The 23,037-nt window shown below is 34.8% G+C and overlaps 1 protein-coding gene across 10 annotated transcripts; it reads left to right on the top strand.

The window, feature by feature from the left end:
• The first annotated feature begins 1,635 nt into the window (after window positions 1-1,635).
• LOC108326218 (transcriptional corepressor LEUNIG_HOMOLOG) lies at window positions 1,636-22,616 on the top strand. 10 transcript variants are annotated; one of them, XM_017559585.2, is made up of 18 exons: window positions 1,636-2,049; window positions 2,174-2,234; window positions 2,370-2,467; window positions 2,684-2,793; window positions 2,919-3,199; window positions 3,284-3,359; window positions 3,445-3,559; window positions 4,465-4,514; window positions 4,604-4,876; window positions 10,276-10,350; window positions 10,489-10,716; window positions 15,004-15,151; window positions 15,233-15,342; window positions 16,650-16,799; window positions 18,600-18,755; window positions 18,842-18,958; window positions 19,064-19,261; window positions 22,096-22,616. In XM_017559585.2, the coding sequence occupies exons 2-18, from the start codon at window positions 2,203-2,205 to the stop codon at window positions 22,237-22,239; spliced, it is 2,361 nt and encodes a 786-aa protein (XP_017415074.1). In that variant the 5' UTR covers window positions 1,636-2,049; window positions 2,174-2,202; the 3' UTR covers window positions 22,240-22,616. The 10 variants fall into 10 exon arrangements, with proteins under 10 accessions (XP_017415074.1, XP_017415075.1, XP_017415078.1 ...); XM_017559586.2 differs by having other exon boundaries at window positions 2,177-2,234; XM_017559589.2 differs by having other exon boundaries at window positions 1,636-2,012.
• The last annotated feature ends 421 nt before the right edge of the window (window positions 22,617-23,037 follow it).

The following is a 23,037-nucleotide window of genomic DNA, read 5'->3' on the forward strand; positions in this document are numbered from 1 at the left end:
ATTAATCTATAACATGTTTACCTTGCATTATACGCTTGTCTTATGATTATCTCAGTTTGTTCATTATATTTATTGACTTTTAACAAAATATTTATAGGTTTAACTGAATTTTTTCAATATCAACAAACATAAACTTCTTATTACATGTTAATCTATCAACATGTTGATAATCTAACAACGTATATGTCAAGTTGTGATTATGAAAGACAAATTATTTTCACAATCCATCATTCACCATCTTTCATTGATTTTCTAATAGCCTAAAAAGACACTCACATTTCCTACTTCTAATGACATCTTTCTTGTATTATTTGTATTTACTATCTCGAACTTAATACATATGTCTTTCTTACTTATTATTCATTTATTGTATTTAACTATAATATGAAAAATGAAAATTCTAAATTAAAAGAACTCTTTGTATCCGTTCCAACGAGTCATCATAGGTAGTAAGTATATATAAGAACATAGTACAACATTAGTAAATGCTTATAAGTTTATTATAAGAAAATAATTATACAATAGTTATATTTACCTGATCCACTGTGAACACATCACTATAGTCACGTCATTTAAATTTATTATACATTTCTCAAAAGTGAAAACATAGTCCATATCAACATCATCTATATCTAGAAGAATGTCAAATTTCATCTTACAATACTCATGTATACGTTTTCATCAATAGTAAATATAATAAAATAAAATTTAAAGTGTAAAATACTATCATATAAGCTTTAAAAAGTTAAGTATTGAAGACAACATTTCCTTTCTAAAATACCCCATCCAAAATGTGAAATATGTATTCAAAATTAGTTATAGAATGCCTAATCTGAAATATATACTTCACATATTAATTGTTTTAGAAAACTGAATTCAATATATCTAAATTAAAATATACACATGTCACATTTTGAAAATCATTTATAAAGTATTCTAAAAGATTTAATATGGAGCTGGAGTACTTATTTCATAGATAATTTAAAAAACATATCATATGTTTTTGTGTTTCAAAGCAATATAGGATATATACAAATCTTGTTCCAAAAATTTTCAGTGTTTTGAAATGTTTTATCCAAAAGTCAAAATTCACACTATGGATCATCCCATTCAAAGTGTTTATTTTTCTTTACAAATACATTTTTTATTGTATTTACACAAGAGTTCATTTTTGAATTGAGTAATTCGAAAGCTGCAAATTAAACAATGAAAAGAAGAACTTTATTAATATTACCCATTCATACCTTTTGTACTTATTATAAAAAAAATTGGAATCCTTAGGCTTATATCAATGAAATACAAACTTCGTGATGGAGTTTAAAAAAACACACTCAAAGCCAAAAAATATTGAGAGAGAGAAAACACAGTTGACATAAACTATGAAGAATAGAATATTATCTAAAAATTAAGGAGGTGAATATAGTAATAATGAATGGGTGCAGAAGAAAAAGCGGAATAATACATACCCCCTCTCATGAGATCATGCATAATACATGGTGACAGTTGATACTTCACAGTAGATGGGAACCACACCTTCTAACATCAATCGTACACTTGTCCATCAACACTATCAACGGTTGAGATGCAGAATCCAAAAGTTTGCGATCTACAATTTCTAAGCTGTATGTTAATCAATACTCCAGTACGGAACCCGAAGCTCTCCTCAGCTTCGTTTTGTTAACGAGCCTCAGCTTCGGAACTTCGTTCATTCAAACTCTTTCATCTTTCACCATAACTCACAGTTGAAAAGCTTGGTCGGAACCAGTTCATAGTTGAAACTGGACTAGGCCTGACTGTCACTGCGTTACGAACCCTAATTCCCTTTCTCTTCTCTTCGCTTTCGATCTTTCTCTCCGTGATTCGGTGACAGCAATTGCGAAATTCACGTGATTTCTATGACTGGCTCCGTTTCCTTCAATTGGATACGACTGTTCACGGTTCGCGGTTTCCGAAACTGAGCGCAATTCTTCGTCGGTGGTGATCATTGGTGCATGCAGTCTCGGATTGGTAATGTACGAGTTTGATCCATCTATTTTGTTGCGTTTTGAGGTCGGTTTCTAGCGATTTACGTGCATTCTGCTATTCTTTGAGTTTTTGTGATTCAGTTAATTTTGTTTTTCCTTGCTTTGAGACTTTGTTGAAATTGTTTTGTTTGATTTCTTGTAAAATTTAGCAGTTAATTTTGCTTCTGAACGGGGAATCATGGCGCAGAGTAATTGGGAAGCAGATAAGATGTGAGTAGAATAGTTTATGTTTGATAGAGGCACTGGAGTTTATTGATCCGTGTAACTGCTTGCATTTAATTACTATTGTTCTTTACTTTGTGTTCTTACTACTTATATCGTGGTTCTTTCCGTCTATGCTTCTAGGCTTGATGTTTATATTTATGATTATTTGGTGAAGAAGAAGTTGCATAACACTGCTAAAGCATTCATGACAGAAGGGAAGGTTTCTCCTGATCCTGTCGGTAAGAGCTAATTGATGTGGTAATTTAATGCTTTTAATTACTTTTATTCTTTGTTTAGTTATTTTTATTAAATACTTAGTTGCCCCAACCTCTACTTGTGAGTTTTTGGATACCCTGATTCCTACAGTTGTGTACAGTGCTCGTTACATCTCCTGGGTGGATGTTTTTGGGGTACTTGTACCGCAATTGATTATAGCTAACACTTTGCAATTGCAGCAATTGATGCTCCTGGTGGTTTTCTTTTTGAGTGGTGGTCTGTTTTTTGGGATATTTTTATTGCACGGACAAATGAGAAACATTCAGAGACTGCTGCAGCATATTTGGAGGTACCTCCTTTTCTTCCTTTAGTTCTGAAGATAAAATCATTCATTAGGTTCACCTAATTGATGTTTTATTGATAATATTCATAACATTTAAGAGGAATTTCCTTTCCTTTATTGATGACTTGCAGGCACAACAGAATAAAGTGAAAGAGCAACAGCAACTGCAAATTCAGCATATGCAATTAATTCGTCAAGCTCAACTTCAAAGAAGGGATTCTAATCATCCACCCCTAGGAGGCCCTGTAAATGCTATCACTACAGAAGGAGTGCTTGGGCAATCTACTGCAAGTGCTTTGGCTGCAAAAATGTATGAGGAGCGGATGAAGCACTCTAACCCCATGGATACAGAGACATCCCAACCACTTTTAGACGCCAGAATGGCCATCTTGAAATCAACAAATCATCCTGGGTAATATTATTGGTAACTTTTATTTAACTTGAAATGTAATTGTCTTGTACATATTTACTAATTTTGTGCCTTTTCCCCTAACAGTCAGATGGTTCAAGGAAATTCAGGAAGTGTGACGGCAGCTTTGCAGCAAATCCAGGCTCGAACACAGCAAACCCCTGTTTGTGCTTCTACTGCTCAGTCTTCATCTGAATTCTTTTACTTCTCTATAAAATTACAATGCTGATTTCCATTTTCTTCCTCAGCAGGATATCAAAGGTGAAGTCAACATGGGTGCCATGCAGAGATCCTTGCCTATGGACCCTTCATCAATTTATGGGCAGGGAGGAATGCAGTCAAAGCCTGGCATTGCAAACACAGGTGTAAAATCAGTACAAGAGAAAATCAATTTAAAGATGGAATGAAATTAAAAAAAATTTGAATTTCCACCATTTATAATGTAAAACAGGCAACTAAACTTGGTTACCGTTATTACTAAAGCCTCTAATTAACTTGAAGACTCTTGCAAGTTCGTGAGTCTAGGTAGAGAAAATGAGATAACTCATTGTGAACAACCTCTGTTTGGTTAAACACAGGTGAACCTGTTAAACTTATGTAAAATCACATAAACTCTTGAGTCAAGAAGAGAGTTATCAAGTTTGAAATGAAATGTAATTTTTGACCCTAAATGACCCAACAATAACTGGCTTTTAGTTGCTCATGCATGGCTTTTGTACTTAAGTAAGTGTAACATTTTACTATGGTTCAAATGATTTCAAGAAATTAATGCTTTTTTCAAAATCTTTTCACATTTTGGGAACTTATGTTTTTATGAATTTATCTATGAGTGGTCATTTATGTAGTTTGAATTATTTGGTACTGATGTACTATCACACCTTATTATTGTGATTTGCTACTGTTCACTACTTGGAAGTTGAAAAGTTGAATTATTGTTGTGTTAAGAGTATTATGTTATATCTATGTGTTATTACTAAGTTTTTTAATATTATTTTTTTCCGAGGTTAACTTGTAATCTTGCAAGTTTGTGATTGAGTCTATGGAAGCTTTACGAACTTACCCAAACTTTTATGCTTCTCCAAACCTTTTATGATACTTCAGTTTGTTATGCTTTCCACTAGTTGGGGTTTCTTCGCTGGTTCAGTTGTCATAAAGGTTTTGAAGATCAGTTTCTTTATAATGTTTTATGAGGTTTACATAGTTACTATGCTTTTTTTTGGCTAATCATATTACTTAGTTTCAATATTCTCTTTCTTCTCCCATTTCAGGATTAAATGCTGGAGTAGGTAGTCTCACATTGAAAGGATGGCCTTTAACTGTAAGTTCTGCTGAGAATTCAGTTTATTTTTTGTTTACACATCTAGCACTATTTCTGATCCAATTTAAATAAATTGTAATATGATCTAGGGCATTGATCAAATTCGTCCTGGTTTTGGAGCACCAGTTCAGAAGCCTCTCCTTCAGAGTGCAAATCAGTTTCAGCTTTTACCTCAACCACAACAGCAGCAGCTCCTTGCACAGGTACAGGCGCAAGGAAATATTGGCAATTCACCAGTTTATGGAGATATGGATCCTCAAAGATTAAGGGGATTAAATAGGGGAAGTTTGAACGCTAAAGACGGTCAATCAATTGCAAATGATGGATCTATAGGCTCTCCAATGCAATCTACTTCCTCTAAGGTAAAGTCTATTTTACGTTCTTGATATCATGTTTCCTGAATGTGGTAAATCTAGAACAATTTCATCATTTAAATCAAAGAGTTTTCTTTATGCTAGTGTTGTATAGAGCATTGATGTGTTTATGGATGATCTGTAGGATGTGTTAATGTACACAGCTATTTGTGCAACTGATTAGATTATGGTACTTTTTAATGAAAATGTCTTTTCTGCTCTCCCCAAAGAATGATACTTGTTAGTCTTAATGTTATAAGATGCCTGAACTTGTTAGGAGACTTCCTAGAAATTAGGAATAAGTTAATTATTCTTTTATTTATCCAAGAAAAAGTAGAAATAAATTACCTATCTTTTTATTTATCTTTATCAGGAAAAATAGGAATAATTTAGCTATCCTTGTATCTTTGTCTTTTCATTTTTTCTTATCTTTAGGAAAAGAGGTTAATTATAGGATGTTATGGTGAGGCTACACACACTCACATTAGGAACCTTGCCTACACAAAAAAAGTAATCACAATTCACAAAGAATTCCAGAAAAACAAAACCTAGGACACCCCTTGTGCAGAATTTACAAAGAATTCAGGATCTAGACAATTCCTTGATCTTCTCTTTCACTCTTGAAAGCTTGAACCTTTCAATCTTCACAATCTATGTTGGCTCCTCCAAGAATGCTCCAAGAATTCCTACAAAGTGTTCTTGTTTCACAAATGATAGTTATGAGAATGTTTCACGTGCTTACAAAAGGAATTATATACATATATATAGCAAAAGATGCAAAACTGATGCATTTAATCGATTAGGTTAATTCCTTAATCGATTAGGCCCAATTCTCTGTTTTAATCGATTATGTTAATTCCTTAATCGATTAAAATAGACAACACACAACCTTGTTGTGCCTCTAACTCACTTTAACTTATTCTAAATTAACTTAATCGATTAAGTTAGTAGCACCACACCAGATTTATGCAGTTTTGCTATTCTATTCAACAAAGAATCTATCTTACATGAATTTAATCCTCATCTAAAAATCTAATCACCTAAGAAAGAACATTTGACAAGTTCATCATCAAAAACACTCTTTATCAAACTTGAGAGAGCTCACCCTCTCAATAATCTCCCCCGTTTTTTGATGATGACCAACACTTCCATTTCAATCACATGTTCTTTCTGAACCTGCATCATTAAACATACTCTTTCTCCGTCTTTGGGCATTAGCAAAAAAGATAGGGCTAGAGAATGATAAACCATAAAGGATAGGCACATTAGCTATGTAATTCCTAGACATATAAGCAGATTAACTAGCATATATATATGTTTAATACATTCATCCAACAAAATTAACCATAATTGTCCAACAATCTATCAAATTTGAAACAAAACAAAGTAACAAAAAAAAAAAAAAACAGAACCAAGACACAGGAATTAAAACACAAAATTTAGTCAGATTCTTCCTCTTCATTTCATTCATTTTCATCAATATTTTGGGCTTTAAGCAGATGCAGTTGATGGTATTAAGTGTATTAATCGATTAGATAAGTGGTCTAATTGATTAAAGCAGAGAACAAATGGTTTTTGACAGCTTAACATATTAATCCATTATAACATCGGTTAAAATATGCAGAGCAAGGGTATTTTCAGTTTTAGGATGCACATTCAACATCTACGATACTTGGTTCATTTCTAATAGTGTAAAACCTATCCTTAGGTAGTGGTTTAGTGAAAATTGTTTGTTTAACTGTGACATGATAAATGAGCTAATCTCCTTTGTCATAATCATGATTCATCATTTCTAGCAAACAAACATACAATAGAATCAAACAATGTGTTTTCAATATTAGCCTGGAACACAAATTAAGCAGAGGTGGCAAGTACCGAACTAAATTTGGATCCTTTTATGTTAGGGTGTTTCAATGGTTTCTTAGGAACCCATTAAAACTTTCCTTTAGGAACACCAAAATTTTTGTAATAACTTGAATTTGATGCATGGCCTAACTGATTGTAATAAAAACAGACAATTGAAGAGGGTTTGCTCATGTCAATAAACCCTCTTGTTTTTAATTGATTATTTTTACCAGCATACCCTATTCCTTCTCTATTCAACACGCTCCTTTGTGAACCAAGAAGAGCATCAAGATTTGAACTACCTAGTGTAAACTTAGACAAGGTGTTCATAAGATATTTGATTCTTTCCATTTGTCTTGGACCATTTTCACAATTTTGATCACATTTCTTGTTCTCATGCATGGTGTTTTTAGAGATATTTTCTAGAGATTCCAGTTTTGATTTTAGACTTTCATTTTCACTACCTAGAACCTCTTATTTTCCAACCACTTGTTTTCACTTTTATACTTGTTGTTTGAGTGTTGGAGTTTCCTAGCTTCCTCATGCAATTCTTTAAATGCATCAAGTAGTTGATAATTTTTATTTTCAATGCTTTCAAGTTCAAAACTACTCACACTGCTTTCAGATGATGTAGATTTGGCCATCAAGTAGAAATTTGTTTCCTCGTCTCCTTCTTCCTCTTGCTCTCCCTCTTCTTCTGAACTTTCATCATCTTCTTCTTCATCCTCATCATCTGCTACCTCTCCATCCTCTTCAAGATTTTGATTTCCCAACTTCCTTTGAAGAGCAACAATTTCTTTATCCAGCTTGTCAAAACAGGATATGTAAGTAGAGTGATGGCCAGCCAAGGTTTGCAGCTGCTTGAGCACATGTTTTTCAAAATCATTCTTTAGCCTAACAGAGACATATCCACATTTATTTGGTCAACATCCTCTCCTTTAGTGGGCTGGTGTTCATCCTTGAATGCCCATTTAACTTCATATGTGCCTTCATGTGTGACTTCAAAAACTTCCTACATTTCTTTAGCTGTTTCACACACAAAAACTCTATAGAATTCATCAAGGGTTAGTGCAGATGATATTATATTTTTAGCCCTCACATCATAATGTGCCCTCTTGTTTTCATCCAGAGTCCATTGTGAAAACTCGTTAGGCATAGTTTTCCCATTCTCAATCTTTGTAGGTTGAAAGGGTCCATTGATAACAGCATCCCATACACCTTTGTCCACTTATTCTTAGGAGATTTTCATTCTAATTTTCCAATAAGGGTAGTTTTCTCCAGCAAACAGAGGTGGTCTGTTTATGGATTCCCCTTCAGAGAAAGTTTGAGATATATTGGCCATGACGAGATCTTTTAATTGATTAAAATTCGATAACTAGCTCTGGATCCAATTGTTAAAACTGAAGCCCTTATATCTCAATCCCAAGAAGGGGTGAATTTGTTTGAAAACACTTTTTAAAGTTTTTAAAGATTTTCAGGTGTATAAGGTTGTTTTCAAAGGATCTTTACACATCAAATATTCAACAATATAATAAGCAAGAATAAAGAAAGAAATCAACACATATTTATATACTGGTTCAACTTTTCAAGAGTCTACATCCAATCTTCTTCCAACAAACTTAGTTGGAAGGAAATCCACTAATAACAAGTGTCAAGATTATGGAATATAAAATCCTAAGGGTGAGGCTACACACACTCACACTAGGAATCAAGAACACACTCCTAAGGGTGAGGCTACACACTCACACTAGGAACCTTGCCTACACAACAAAGGTAATAACAATTCACAAAGAATTACAAAAAAAACAAAATCTGGTCCACCCTTGTGCAGATCTTACAAAGAATTCAGGATCTAGACACTTCCTTGATCTTCCCTTTCACTCTTGAAAGCTTGAACCTTTGAATCTTCACAATTTATGTTGGCTCCTCCAAGAATGCTCCAAGAATTTTAACAAAGTGTTCTTGTTTCACAAATGATAGTTCTGAGAATGTTTCACGTGCTTACAAAAGGAATTATATACGTATATATAGCCAAAGATGCAAAACAGATGCATTTAATCGATTAGGTTAATTCCTTAATCAATTAGGCCCAAATCTCTGTTTTAATCGATTATGTTAATTCCTTAATCGATTAAAATAGACAGCACAATCTTGGTGTGCCTCTGACTCACTTTAACTGATTATGAACTAAGTTAATCGATTAAGTTAGTAGCACCACACCAGATTTATGCAGTTTTGCTATTCTATTCAACTAATAATCTATCTTATATGAATTTAATCCTAATCTAACAATCTAATCACCTAAGAAAGAACATTTAACAAGTTCATCATCAAAAACACTCTTTATCAAACTTGAGAGAACTCCCCCTCTCAACATTACATAGAACAACACTTAGGACAGTACGCATCTTCCAAGTTATTGAGAGCTTGGTCTCTCCCTTTCCAGATTTTTTCTCCAGTCTGATAACTACCTAAAAGCAGTTATGCTTGGGCCTAATAAAATATGGAAAACTGTCAAACTGACTGCACACAGAACTGTCAAAAACTATTACAATAACTGTCCTAACTATTACAATACTGTCCTATTTACTATAGACCCTACAGACTCTTTATTTCGGGTTTCTCCTCTTATAGTGCTTACTTATAAGATGTCTAACAGAGACCAATGTAGATTATTCAATTAAGGTACAGTCCATATTCACTAGAGATGATTTTTCGAAGTGTTGGAATGCCGTTTCAATTGTGGTTATCCTAGCCTGCTATAGTTGTGGCCTCTATGGGAATTGCTTGATTGCAACCTTAAGACTGTTGATATAGTCACATTGACTAGAGATGTGGCTTCTATAGAGCTTATAAAGCTTGGGCTTTTCACATTACAAGTGAGTTAGGATCTAAACTCAAATTCTAAGACTTGTTATAGTTTGACTGAAAATGCATTCAGCTAGCTTATATAAAAGCAGATGCAGTCCTACATCTGAACTGAACTGCTGTGATCATGTATGAAATTGGAAAATGTGGAATGTTATTCACAATTTAGAAGATAGATAAAGAGTTAAATATCTACCGAAAGCTCCTTAGAAAAAAGAGAAACTAGATTCATATTATCCCAAGGTTTATGGGACTTCCTATCAAAATAAAACAATAAAATTAAATGAGCCTAATTCTAGGGCGTATACTTTGTTACTGAATATTTCCTAATATGAATAACTAGACCTAGTTTTGTGAAGTTGTCAATTATTCATTTTTTCTGAAAATTAAATAAATATTCCTTGTAGTCATGTAATGTGGCATGGCACAGATTTGATTGAAACAATTAGTTGCACTTACTACTGGAGTGACAAATTGTAGAACAAGTCAGAGTTTGTCTTCTTGATATACTCTTGCCATGAGAAAGTTTAAAGAATTTTCTATTAAAGGTACCCATAAATATTTTAGCTTGTTAGTCTGCCTAAATAGAAAATTTTGTTTATAGAAGTTTGATAGAAGAATCAATTTTGGTTTTATAATAGAAATTTCATTTGTTTTGTGTGTTAATATGATTATTTTTGTCATTTTTGATGCAGATTAACATGCCACAGATCCAACAATCCACCTCCCAGCAACAACAGGATCCTTTGCATCCACAACAATTGATTCAGGTTTTACTTTTATGCTTAAAATGATATCAGTATTAGATACTTCTGCTTTTTTGTTTGACCAAAGTTATACGAGTTAGCAGTTTCTATTTAAATGCTTTTTCCCTTGCTTGCGATAATCAATTGCCGACCATTTTGTAGAATAATCGGAAAAGGAAGGGACCTACATCTTCAGGACCTGCAAACAGTACTGGAACAGGAAATACACTTGGCCCTTCTAATTCTCAGCCATCAACTCCATCGACTCATACTCCTGGTGATGGAGTTGCAATGACGGGTAACTTGCAGAATGTTGCTGGCGTATCCAAAGGCTTGATGATGTATGGTACTGATGGACCGGGTGGTCTTGCATCTTCCACAAATCAACTGGTAAATCAAATTGATAATTTAATACTTGAGGAGCATGAATCTACTTCACTTCTTGCTTCCAAATTAAACATTTGTTGTAAAAAACTGTAGTATTATTTTAATTTTAATGATCAAGTACCCTTATAATTATAGAAATACCATTTTGTAGTACCCTTATGAGACTGTTATAATTATAGAAATACGGAGCTAATCCTATATAATCAGGAATATCTAGATTTTATATCTATTATTAGGAATTTTTTATTTACTACCATATCATATATTTGTTATGAGATAATTCTCTATTTATTGTATTGGTTCTTCTTTCCTAATATTAATTAAGGTACTTGTGCTGTCTCATAAACATATGGTTTCAACTTAATGTTTTTCTCTTCCATAAAGTTTAACATGTTTTCTAGAGCCTTTTTCAAAATCATGTTGACCTGATAGACCTGATGTATTTGAAGGATTTCTTTTCATGAACCTCTTACAAATTTGTTTTCTATGTTTTGGTGCCGGTGAGTTTTCCAACAACCACCTTTTTCTTTGGCAACTTTTCCTTTGTTGTTTTCCAGAAAAAAAAAAAATTCTTTCAACATCACAATAACCTCTAGAACAGATTCTCCCATATTTTCTAACCATATTGTTAGTATTGAGAATATGGATGGTTTAACTATTCTACCTAGGCTTCCAAAATCCGGTTAACTGTATTGTTTTTTCTGTTGTTTTCCAGAAAAAAAAAAAAAATCTTTCAACACCACATCAACCTCTAGAACAGATTCTCCCATATTTTCTAACCATATTCTTAGTATTGAGAAGATGGATGGGTTTAACTATTCTACTTATTCTTCCAAAATCGGGTTATGGGTTAAGTGGGTTGTGCCACCGTTGCCAAATCTGTTCGTACGAGAAAGCAAGAACAATGGATAAAGATTGATGCTTAACTCTGTAGTGCTATTAAATCTACTTATTCATGTCTCACTCAAACGTATTTTCCATACGCATGAGACATGTGCATCAGTTTGGAGTGAGGCTAGTGTCCTTTGTTCCAATGGCACACAATATCACTACGGTGTCTTCCAATATCTTACAACACTTTTTGCCCCATGACAATTGAGGGTCTTGTGTTGGTTGACATCATGTTGCCTTACGTGATTTTGTTGAGCCCCTTTTACGAAGGATCTTGAGAATCAGAAGACATTATTTATGACCATGGGCTTGTATAGCTTGCCACAAGAGTATGCTACTACCCATGATCAAACACTGAAACAAAGGAATTGCTTCTTGAAGTTAAGAAAGGAAAGCAACTGTCAAATGCAGGAGAAAACTTAGTCAATGGTGAATAGAAAAGAGAAGAGGAGGACATCGACGATAATGGATCTAATAGGGACAAGGAAGAACAACTCTGCCCTTGGATAAAATTGGCAGAGTTGCCCATGTTTGACAGGAGTGATCTATTATGATGTATAGCCAGAGTGTAAATTTTTTTGTAGTATGGAGCATCAAAAGATTGGGAAAGTTATAAATAACCTTAATTGGCATGGAAGGAAACACTGACCATTGGTTCAGATTCTGGCGACAAAATTCCAAGAACCCTTCTTGGGAAGATCTTGCAACAACACTGTTATGGAGATTTTGAACTAGTGGGCAAAGCATATTTTCTAAGAGATTAGCTGCAATTAGATGGTGTTGAAATGTAATGTCTTATTGGGTCTCAAGATATCTAGAACCTCTTGCTCAACCGATTGCCACAAAACAACACATAACTGAAAGTCTAGTTTTTGCCACTGAGATTTTTCTTCATCTGAGACCATAGAAATATCTTGTTCAAGGTGATTATGGTGTCCTTGACCAAGAAACAATAATTCCACAACAAAAGACCGTGATAAATAATTTTTCCAATTGAGTTTTGCAGACGTAATGTTAGGGGTAGCAGATAAAGAGGAACTAATTCCAGTAGAAGAGGCCATTTTAAAGCTGTGAGAAGAAACAAGACTTAGTGTTCCAAATAACTTGACGAAGGAAACCCTAGGTATGAGCCCCAACCAACGAAACAGAGAAACAAGTACCAAAAGACACTTAGGAAGCCCCGGCGAGACGATCGATAGTAGCGCGGTGGAACTCTGACACCGGGAAGGCGGCGCGTGAGGAACACGCGCCCGAGACTAGCCGGAGAGAAGCAGCGCATGGCGGCATGTGCAAAGGCTTCTGAGGATGGGACCACCAAGGTTGGGTTGCGCTTCTCAAGGCGCACCTAACCCTTGACTTCGTCGGAGAAAACGATGGTTGACCGCGACAGTGACGACAGACAACGGCGAAGATGATGGCGGACAACGGCGGTTGCCAACGGACAAAAATGATAGAGAGACGCCGACGATAGACGAGGAAGACACAAAGGTCTGACTCTTGATACCAACTTGAAGAGTTGAGAGAAGATAAAAATTTTGTTTCACTTAGTAAATCTTGTACAACTTACTACTGCATTTATAGGTATAATAGTTCTGAAAAGTAAAAGGGCTGGAAGCCCCTTGACAAAACCCCTAAAAGTAAAAACCCTTACATAAATATTAATAATAATAAAGACATTACATTTCAAAAGATGGATTGGGAGTGTAGAAGATTTCATCCAAGAATTGAAATCCTGGTATCTCAATGAAATCAAACATGAAAGATCAATTGGTTGGGTATTTTTTTGCAGGGTTACAACAGAATATACAAAATCAGGTTCATTCATATGACCCAGAAAACCTGATTTGAGCCATGGAGGAGGCTATGAAGGATACACAACACATAAGTGGACCTTCGTATTGTGAACTTAATTTAGGATTCTGATATTAAGGTGGAAGAGAAACTGTTTCTCTAATGAACCCTCAAGGAAGGACGCTCAGTGGACACTTGTCCAATGGGTCTTGTCAAACATGGCAAGGGGGTGAAAAATCATTCTTTGGATCATCAGTGGCCAACCCTGGTTCAGACTAGGCAGGGACAAGGATTAGGGAAACCAGGAATCTTTCATTTCCTGAACGAACACATCAAGAGAAGGGAATCTTTGTTACCGGTGTGTTGGAGCTTTTTGTCCAATCATCCGTGTCATCCAGAAAAGAGTTTTGGGGTTTGATCTTTTGGCTGAAAATGAACTAATTAATGAGACAGGGTAGATAGTGCAATTAGTAGCAGAAGAAGAATATTTTGTTGAAAGAAAAGAGGCTGAAAACTGAGAAATGGTTGGAGTTATCAACTTGTGCAGTTAGGGGTGTGACTCAACTGCAAACAATGATATCACAAGAATATTAGGGTGAAAGGCAGTGGCACCAGTCACAACATCTTATCAATAGGTTTGGTATACAATCTGGTGTTGAAAATTGATCCAACAAATTCTTATAATAAGGTGAGATTGGGAGATGGGTAGGAAAAGCAAACACAAAGCCAATGCAAGGGACCTGAATGTGAGGATAGGTGATTAAATTTTCAGGGGAGTTTTCTGTTTGAATTAGGGGGAGTAGATGTCAATTTGGGCATGACCTGGGTACTTTTAGGGGGCGTCAAGGTCAATTGGAGGACCCCTACCATGACTTTTTCTCATCAAGATCAAAAGGTTGATGTTGATAAAAATAGAAACATGCTTTGGATAGTTGAACACAAGCCACTAAAAATTTAGAAAAGCAACAAGGAAAAACACCTGCAATTATGGTTTCTGCAGCTGAGGATAGGCCACTTCAACAAATCTTAAATGAGTATTCGGTGGTATTTATAGAACTTTGGTTTGACTCTCATTGTAGCAGTTCAACAAATCCTGTACCCTCATTTTCATAAAAATTAGATTGAGAAGCAAGTAGCAGAAACATTGACAAGTGGCATCATCTGTCCTAGTAACAACCCATACTCAAGCCTTATGCTCTTAGTCAAGAGAAAGAATGGAAGTTGTAAAGTCTGTACTGATTACAGAACCCTAAATAAAGCAACTTTTTCAAATAAGGTCCATACTCCAATGATTGAAGAATTAAATAGAGCTAAATATTTTTCTATTCGAGAAGAGGATATCACCAAATTAGGAGGGAAAAGTGGGCAGTTTTTTTAGATTTAAGATTCTTGTAACTGGAATAATCTAGTGAAAAGTGTTTCTTTTTAACCATTTTGTACAATTGCTGAAATAAGGAAGTTTGGATTTTCTTTTCGTAGTTCTCTGAAAATAATATTGTTTCCTAAAAGTATCATTAGAATATTTTGTTTACCTAACGCAAATCATCAGCAAAATCTTTTAAATTACAGATCATAGTTCTTGAATCTTAATAATGTATATCCTTCTAGTTGCAGGATGACATGGAACATTTTGGGGATGTTGGCTCCTTAGAGGATAATGTGGAATCATTTCTCTCACAGGATGATGGTGATGGAAGGGACTTGTTTGGCACGTTGAAACGGAACCCTTCTGAGCATGCTACAGATGCTTCGAAAGGTAATCTCATGTTCTTATGCGTGTGTATATTTTTACCATTCACGTTAACCAGGTTGCTGTCTATATTGCTTCCCATTTCAGGCTTTTCCTTCAGTGAAGTTAGTTCTATCCGCAAAAGCAATAGCAAAGTTGTTTGCTGTCATTTCTCTTCAGATGGGAAATTATTGGCTAGTGCTGGACATGACAAAAAGGTAGAACATATTTGGTTTTTTAACTTAACAGATTTAAAGTAATAGCAGAGCTTCAAAATAGTTAAAAGACACTAGCATCACCAATTATATTTCTGCTTGTGAAATGTAAACTTGAATATATATATATATATATATATATATATATATATATATATATATATATTTTTTTTTTTTTCTGTAGTTTAAAACTTAACAAGATTAATTACCTATTTTAAATTTTTTGATGCATTTCAATATTAATGAATCAGCTGCAGTTGATGATTTCGTATTGACGTGACAACTGCCTGTACCTTTTAGGCATTCATACATTTCATGCGAAATCTTATAAAATGGGCATATATGCCTTGTGATTTTAACAGGCATGGTGTCCCTTCCCATAGGGAGAAAACGCAACTTTTACTCTTCTCATCAGCATATAACACTTGGGACAAGAACAAGCATTAATTAGTTTACCCAATAGCACCTTCCAATTAAGTTGAAAAGCTAAAAATTAAAAGCTTAGGTATTTGTCTTTTCCTGTGTTTGCTGCATATACTTAATGTTAAGAGTAAGTTCTGAAAGCATAAGCTAATGGAGGAATGTTCGTGAATGATTTATGTCCGTTGCACCCCCTAATGCAATAAATTTGTCCTGCTGTAATTAAACAATTACTTAGAAAATAGGGTGGGGCCAAACTATCAACCATTCAGTCATAGTGCCTTTTTTGTTATATTAAGACTGATTGGTGGTTGTTTTATACTTAACATTGACCATCAATTAATTGACTTTTTGAGTTGCAAAAATTAGTCTGTCTCAAAAATACCCAGAAAAACATTTTGAATTTTTTTATTCGCACTATTTCTAGACAATGAAAATTCATACCCCTTTATGAGATACTATATTCAATACAAAAAGATAGCTTCATGCAGGCATTTTGTGGTCTTCGTATTCTGTGGGATCTCCAGGTTTAGTCCAACAAAATGAGAGATTTTGAGAAAGAAAAAAATGAAGAGAAATAGTATACCCAATTGATTTGGTGAACTTATCATCCCTTCGGTTGTATTAATACTTTATTCAAATAAAGAATCTGGCCTTTGAGCAGATCGATAAAATGGTTGTTTGTCCTTACAAGTTGTAAATTTGTTTTAGACATTGTGATGGAAATATTTCTAGCAGGTCTGGTATGTTTGCTTGTACTTGCAAATGTATCAAATTTTGATTTTGATATTAGTTCTCCAATTTTTTTGTTTCTATTTTTGGTCCTTGTTAATTTAAAGTCCTAGTAATACGATGCAAATTATACTTATCATTCTATTTCTTGTTATTAGGTTGTTCTGTGGAACATGGAGACACTGCAAACAGAGAGTACACCAGAGGAACACAGCCTTATTATTACTGATGTTCGCTTCAGACCGAATTCCACTCAGCTGGCAACATCTTCATTTGATACAACTGTTCGGTTGTGGGATGCTGCTGATGTAAGTTATTCTTTTCTTATTGCAGACCTTTCCTTTTCTTTCAGAATTAGATCTGCTTTCTGTTAAACGAAATGCCGTGTCAATTGAGACTAGACTGTAGTTTGATTACTTTCAGAACATATGATGTCTAGGTACATAAAATATAGTAATAGAGAACTTTGGAAAAATGAAAGAATTCATTTACTCCATGAAAAAGTGTAATTCTTGAATGTTTACTTTTCTTGATAACTTTCTTGAATGATTATATGTTCATGATCACGTACCAAATTTTAGATTAATTAAGCATTCATAGACTTCTAATCTTGCAACTTAATTTACTTGTATACTTCAAAGAGTACAATATCCATTAAAATGAAGTTAGTTTATATTTTATCAACAAGTTTTTACATTTCTTAAAATTTTGTACACTTTATCCACTTCAATCTCTTAATCTAAAGAACTGAGTTTATCAGATTCAATTTACAAAATGTCCTTCAGTGGTGTTTATCAGTACTCTTGGAATAAGTAGATTCTTTTCCTTTTGATAGTCATAGATTTATATTGTATTTACTGTGTAATTTTGTCCATTGAGTCTATGTCGTGCTGTTAGGAGATGAAGAGTTTACGAGAGAAGGAATAAAACATTAAATGCCTAACTGCCTTAGCAGTTAGGAAGGGCGAATAAAACATTAAATGCCTAACTGCCTTAGCAGTTAGAAAGAGCGGGGTTATTGGCTGTATAAATAGTAAATAAACAATTGTAGATGTTTTGTTGATTGTTTTGATTGTAGTTCTAACAGGATTTGTCATCCTGAGGGGGGAGGTTAGGCTCTCTGTATTCTTTGTACATTGGATTCTTGCGGTGATAATACAAGAAGAGGTTATTCATTCTTACTGTCGTGTTAGTCTGGTTGTGGTAGAGAGAGTTTACCTAGGTTTCTTGATAGAAAACCTAACATGTGCTTTGGTTTTCAACTTAGTTCTTAAATCTCTTCCTCTTTCTCAATGGTCACAGACACCTTATATCATTTTATGTCTTAGAAAGTGTTGTTTATCGTCAGGTTTCAGAGTCAACAACTAAAAGAGATTGTATGAAAGCCTTGATTTTAACTTTTCTCTATGTTGGCCGGGCTCCAAACCTCCAACAGATTCAAGCAAAATATAATTCATTAGTTCTTGTCTCCAATCTTATGGACCCTGATGGTACATATCAGTAGATAAAATAATTACATATCTTGCACATTGATAAATAGGTAGTTGATTGTATGGTGACCACTAAAATTGTTTTAGTTAGGTCATTGATTGATTCTAATTATACTATAAATAACTAAGACATACATGTTTGCTAGTCAAGACGTGCAACTTTCAGTAAACCTCTCTTTCTTGACCAATGATTGTTGAACTTTAAAAATGTGGTATAATCGAGAACCCAAGGTATTTTTGTGAAAGTTACATTTTGGAAGTTAGAACTCTTCTCTGGCTTTTATGTTGATGGTTTGTTTCTACGGTTGCTGGCTTTTCAAAAGATTGTAGTTTGAACCGTAGTTAAAAAAAAGAATTAACTACGTTAGAATCTGGTTTGATTATTGTTATTGTTGTATGTTCAGGTGTCCTTCTTTAGAAGTTTTTCTTTTACCCTATGGATAAAACTTGTTTTGAAGATGTGTTGCTCTGAATTAAATATATTGTTTTGGAGCTTTTAAGCTGTACATGAAAATTGGGTGCTAAATCTTATATAGCTCTTGCACTGGGAAAAGAAGTAGCTTTTTCAAGTATTGGTTTCGTTGTAAGTGGACTTACCATTGACTGTTACTTTTGCAGCCAACCTTTTCTTTACAGGCATATAGTGGCCATACTTCACACGTGGTGTCCCTTGATTTTCACCCAAAGAAAAATGATCTTTTCTGTTCCTGTGATGATAACAATGAGATCCGTATCTGGAATATTAACCAATATTCTTGTAGCCGAGTTTTTAAGGTCAGTTACAAAATTTACTTTCAGTTATCTAGATATATGAATTATGCTTTTCCTCAATTCTAAACAATATTAAATTAATCAAGCAGGGAGGATCTACCCAGGTGAGGTTTCAGCCAAGGGTTGGTCAACTTCTGGCTGCAGCAAGTGGGAGTCTAGTGTCTCTCTTTGATGTTGAGACTGATAGGCAGATGCACATGTTTCAGGTGTTAACATGGACACAACTTCAAAATCTAAGAAAATAATAAAATTCATGTCCTATTGTTTTGTGATAAATATATTGTAATAATTATATTTTAATGCATTGCTAGGGACACTCTGCAGACGTACATTGTGTCTGTTGGGATACAAATGGAGATTACTTGGCTTCTGTGAGTCAAGAATCTGTCAAAGTGTGGTCACTTGCATCTGGGGAGTGCATTCATGAACTTAATTCCAGTGGAAACATGTATCATTCTTGTGTCTTTCACCCAAGCTACTCAACTCTCTTGGTTATTGGAGGATACCAGGTATGTGCCTATGAAGCTTTGTTGTTTGCTATTCATTGTCACTTCTTTTATTGTTTATTTGGTTTATATGTGTGAAGTAATTATAAAAATGTTACTTCCTCCATTCATTTTTTCTCATAATCAAACTGTTAAAAGTGATTACTTACTGAGCCGAGAAAAAACATAGAAGATGAAGATTTATAGTTAATCTTAGTGTAACCCTTCCATTTATATTTGGGTGTGTGTTACGTACCTAAGGTCGATATGTAACGATCCACGAACACAATAGGCAATAAAGCTAAAGAACGAATGAATCTCTTTTATTGATGGTAATATTTGGATAAACAAAAGTAAACAATAATTGGGAGCATAACCTCCTTTAATTACTTGGGAGCATAACCTCCCTCGTAGGACGCATAGCCGCCTGTCAACAAAACTCAATAATCAAAAGCATACCCTTAATCCTAGACTCTAGCTTTATTTATACTAATTGTTTCCCGCTCATCTCATACTAAATATCTCCCTAAAATATATCTATATTTAATATAAATATCCCTATATTTAATGTAAATATTCCCATGTATATTTCCCTAGCATATATCATTAATTATAAATATCTTATATTGTATATTTCCCTGGAATATATATTTATTTGCTCTAATTATCTTACACTGAATATTCTCCTCAAATATAGCTCCCTTTACTGTATTTAGTTCTCGCCCATCCTAATAGTTGTGATAGTTAGGATGGTAGCTCTTTAACTGTTCAGCTCAGGTCCTTCTCTGCTTCCCACTATTCAGCCTGGTCGCTCTTCCTTGTCCACCGTTCGGCCTGCTCACTCCCTGCCTTCCACCGTTCGGCCTGGTCGCTCCCTGCCTTCCACTGTTCGGCCTGGTCGCTCCTCGCCTTCCACCCTTTCGGCCTGGTCACTCCTCGCCTTCCTCCGTTCGGATAGACCTCTCCACGCCTTCCACCGTTCGGCCTTTACGGTCAATACCGTTCAGCCTCACTTCCCTCCTACCTTCCTTCTCCTTCTCATATACTTTCCAAACCTTATTATTACCCCCTACCTTATACTGTAACAGTGTGTGTGTCTTTTGTTCACAACAAACTTTGTTTACTATGTAGGATATGACCATATGTTAGGGATGGAGAGTTTACGAGAGAAGGAATAAAACATTAAATGCCTAACTGTCTTAATTGCTGCCTTAACTGCCTTAGCAGTTAGGAAGAGTGGGGTTATTGGTTGTATAAATAGCAAATAAACAATTGTGGTGGGGGGATTGTTTTGATTGTAATTCTAACAGGGTTTGTTATCCTGAGGGGGGAGGTTAGGCTCTCTAGAGGGAGATTATGCTCCCAAACCCATTCCTTGTAAAGAGATTCTTTTACGGTGAATAATAGCAAAAACTCATTCTTCCATTACTGTTTCTATCGTTTGAGTGTGTTCTTGTTATGTTCCAAACCCAGGAATCTAACAATTGGTCCGACCTGCCGTTTCGAAGTGGGGGTGCGAAAACGATAATGGATTTACCCACATTCGAAGGGCTTGAACCCCTTAGTTGGATCAATAGGGCGGAGCGATTTTTTGATATACAGAAAGTGATGGGAGAAGAAGAAAAGGTGGAGCTCGCTTATGTTAGCATGGAGGGCAGTGCGGCTTACTGGTTTAAGTTTTGGAAAGAAAAGGCCAAGAACCGTTCTTGGGAAGGCCTTAAGGAAGCCATGGTCAATCGTTTTGGAGGCGGATTCTGGGGGACGGTGTTCGAACGATTGGTGACGCTGCGGCAGGAGGGTACCGTGGAAGAGTTCGTTTGCAATTTCAAAATACTGGTAGGGCAAACTAGGGGCGTATCGGAAGAACAGGTATTGGGCTATTTCCTCGCCGGTTTGCGCGAGGACATCAAGGGGCAGGTGCGAATTCAAGACCCCCAGGAGTTGACGGTGGCGATGAGAATCGCAAGAGACGTGGAGGATGCGGCGCTCAGGGCGAAAGGGGGAAGTTGGAATGCGACAAGAGGCCCCTAGATCACTTACTACAAGAGGCTCTCCTATCTATATAGAGCTCTTGCCCCCTTGTCATCTTCCCTTTTAATTGCTATGTATTTTTCTTGTCTTTTTCTTTGAAGTTGTTTAAATGAAAGTGTTTTTCTTAGGTTCACTACCAAGGAACCTTCCTTGGAAGTGAGGGCCTTAGTGCTGAGTTTCAATCTAGAAACTTGGGAAAAGTTTTCTTTTGTGTTCTTATGCTCTAAGTTTTGTGTTGTCTTTTTACATGCCTTACTTAGCTTTCAATTTTTAAATCTTCTAAGTTTTGTTTAGAGTTGTGTTTATTCCTTTAAATGTTAAACGCAACTCTAATAATATCATTCTCATAATGAACATAATAGTTTCTACGGAGACTCTGCCTCGGACATTAAAACCTCTTCTTCCATGAAGAGAAAGGATGAGTCTAATTGCTCCATAGTGAAGATGAGTGAAACACTGTAATTGCAAATGTCTAATGAGTTTTTTAGGAATCTCAATGGTGATGTATTGCTCTTCTAACGTAACTGTCAGAGAATGTTGTTCCATCTTGGAGGATAGGACATATTCTTTGATATGTGGCGGTAATTGATTTAAGGGTGGATCTTCTTCGGAAAATATTATATGGGCTTAAGAACATCTTCAATAAAATAAGCTAATGTTGTAATAATTAAAAACAAAAAGGTATAGTCCTTGATTATTTTTTGAATTGTTTATTAAATTGAATTTTATGTTTAAAATATTCAATGATTTAATTTATTTTTATTATTTAGTGTGTTATGGAAATTAATAAATTATATGTTCTCATTTTATTCACCTATACATTGCAGTCATTGGAGCTATGGAACATGGTTGAGAATAGATGTATGACAATTCCAGCTCATGAGTGTGTGATATCTGCATTAGCACAATCACCCGTCACAGGGATGGTTGCTTCTGCCAGCCATGACAAATCTGTAAAGATTTGGAAATAAATTTTACTATTTTATGCTTCAAACAAACAGGGCTCTACAAATTACAATGATACCAGAAGCCTCCACTTACTCCCACCAGTCCCAACTTCTCTTTTGTTGTATCTATTGTGACAAGGGGCTCAGTAGCACATTTTCTATGTTCATGGTTAGTTTCCTAATCTTTTTATTTTTTTTTATTCCTAAAAATATTTCAATTAAAAGTCTTGCTTTATAGCCAGTTATTGTGCAATGAGGGTTTTGTCATTATTATAATTATCCTTTTCGTTTTAAATATCCAAAATGTACGTTGTCCAAGTTCATTGTCTGTTTACTGATTAGCAAATTACATTAATGAATCAGTGATGGATATATAATTGATGATATTAATTTGTTGGAGAGTCCTATGTATAATATTATCATGTCCTTGCTTCTTGCATCTTGCGCCCCACAATTTATCTATTGTACATTTACTTTTGTTTAAATAATGGGAGATGCAATGAAGTAGCATTTATTTTTGTTTATACAGAGTAGTGTCAGAACGCACTTTTGCGATGAAAAAAATTCTGGAATGGACATTTCAAAAAATAATAAAAGCAATCTTGGCATATAAGTTTCAGAAACTCCGGAATATTAAATTACCAGAATATTTTTTTTAATTCGAATTATCTATTCTGGAACTTCTAGAATATAAATTGCATTCGGGACAGTTTTAAACTTTTTTGTGAAAATGTACCTTACTGATAGATTTTTAAGTTTATTAAAACTGTCTCTAATTCATGAAAATATTTCAGAATTACTTTCTTCATTCCTCTGTTGTAA

The sequence above is a fragment of the Vigna angularis genome, chromosome 3 (genome assembly GCF_016808095.1).
Source record: "Vigna angularis cultivar LongXiaoDou No.4 chromosome 3, ASM1680809v1, whole genome shotgun sequence".
In the NCBI taxonomy this organism is placed as follows: domain Eukaryota; kingdom Viridiplantae; phylum Streptophyta; class Magnoliopsida; order Fabales; family Fabaceae; genus Vigna; species Vigna angularis.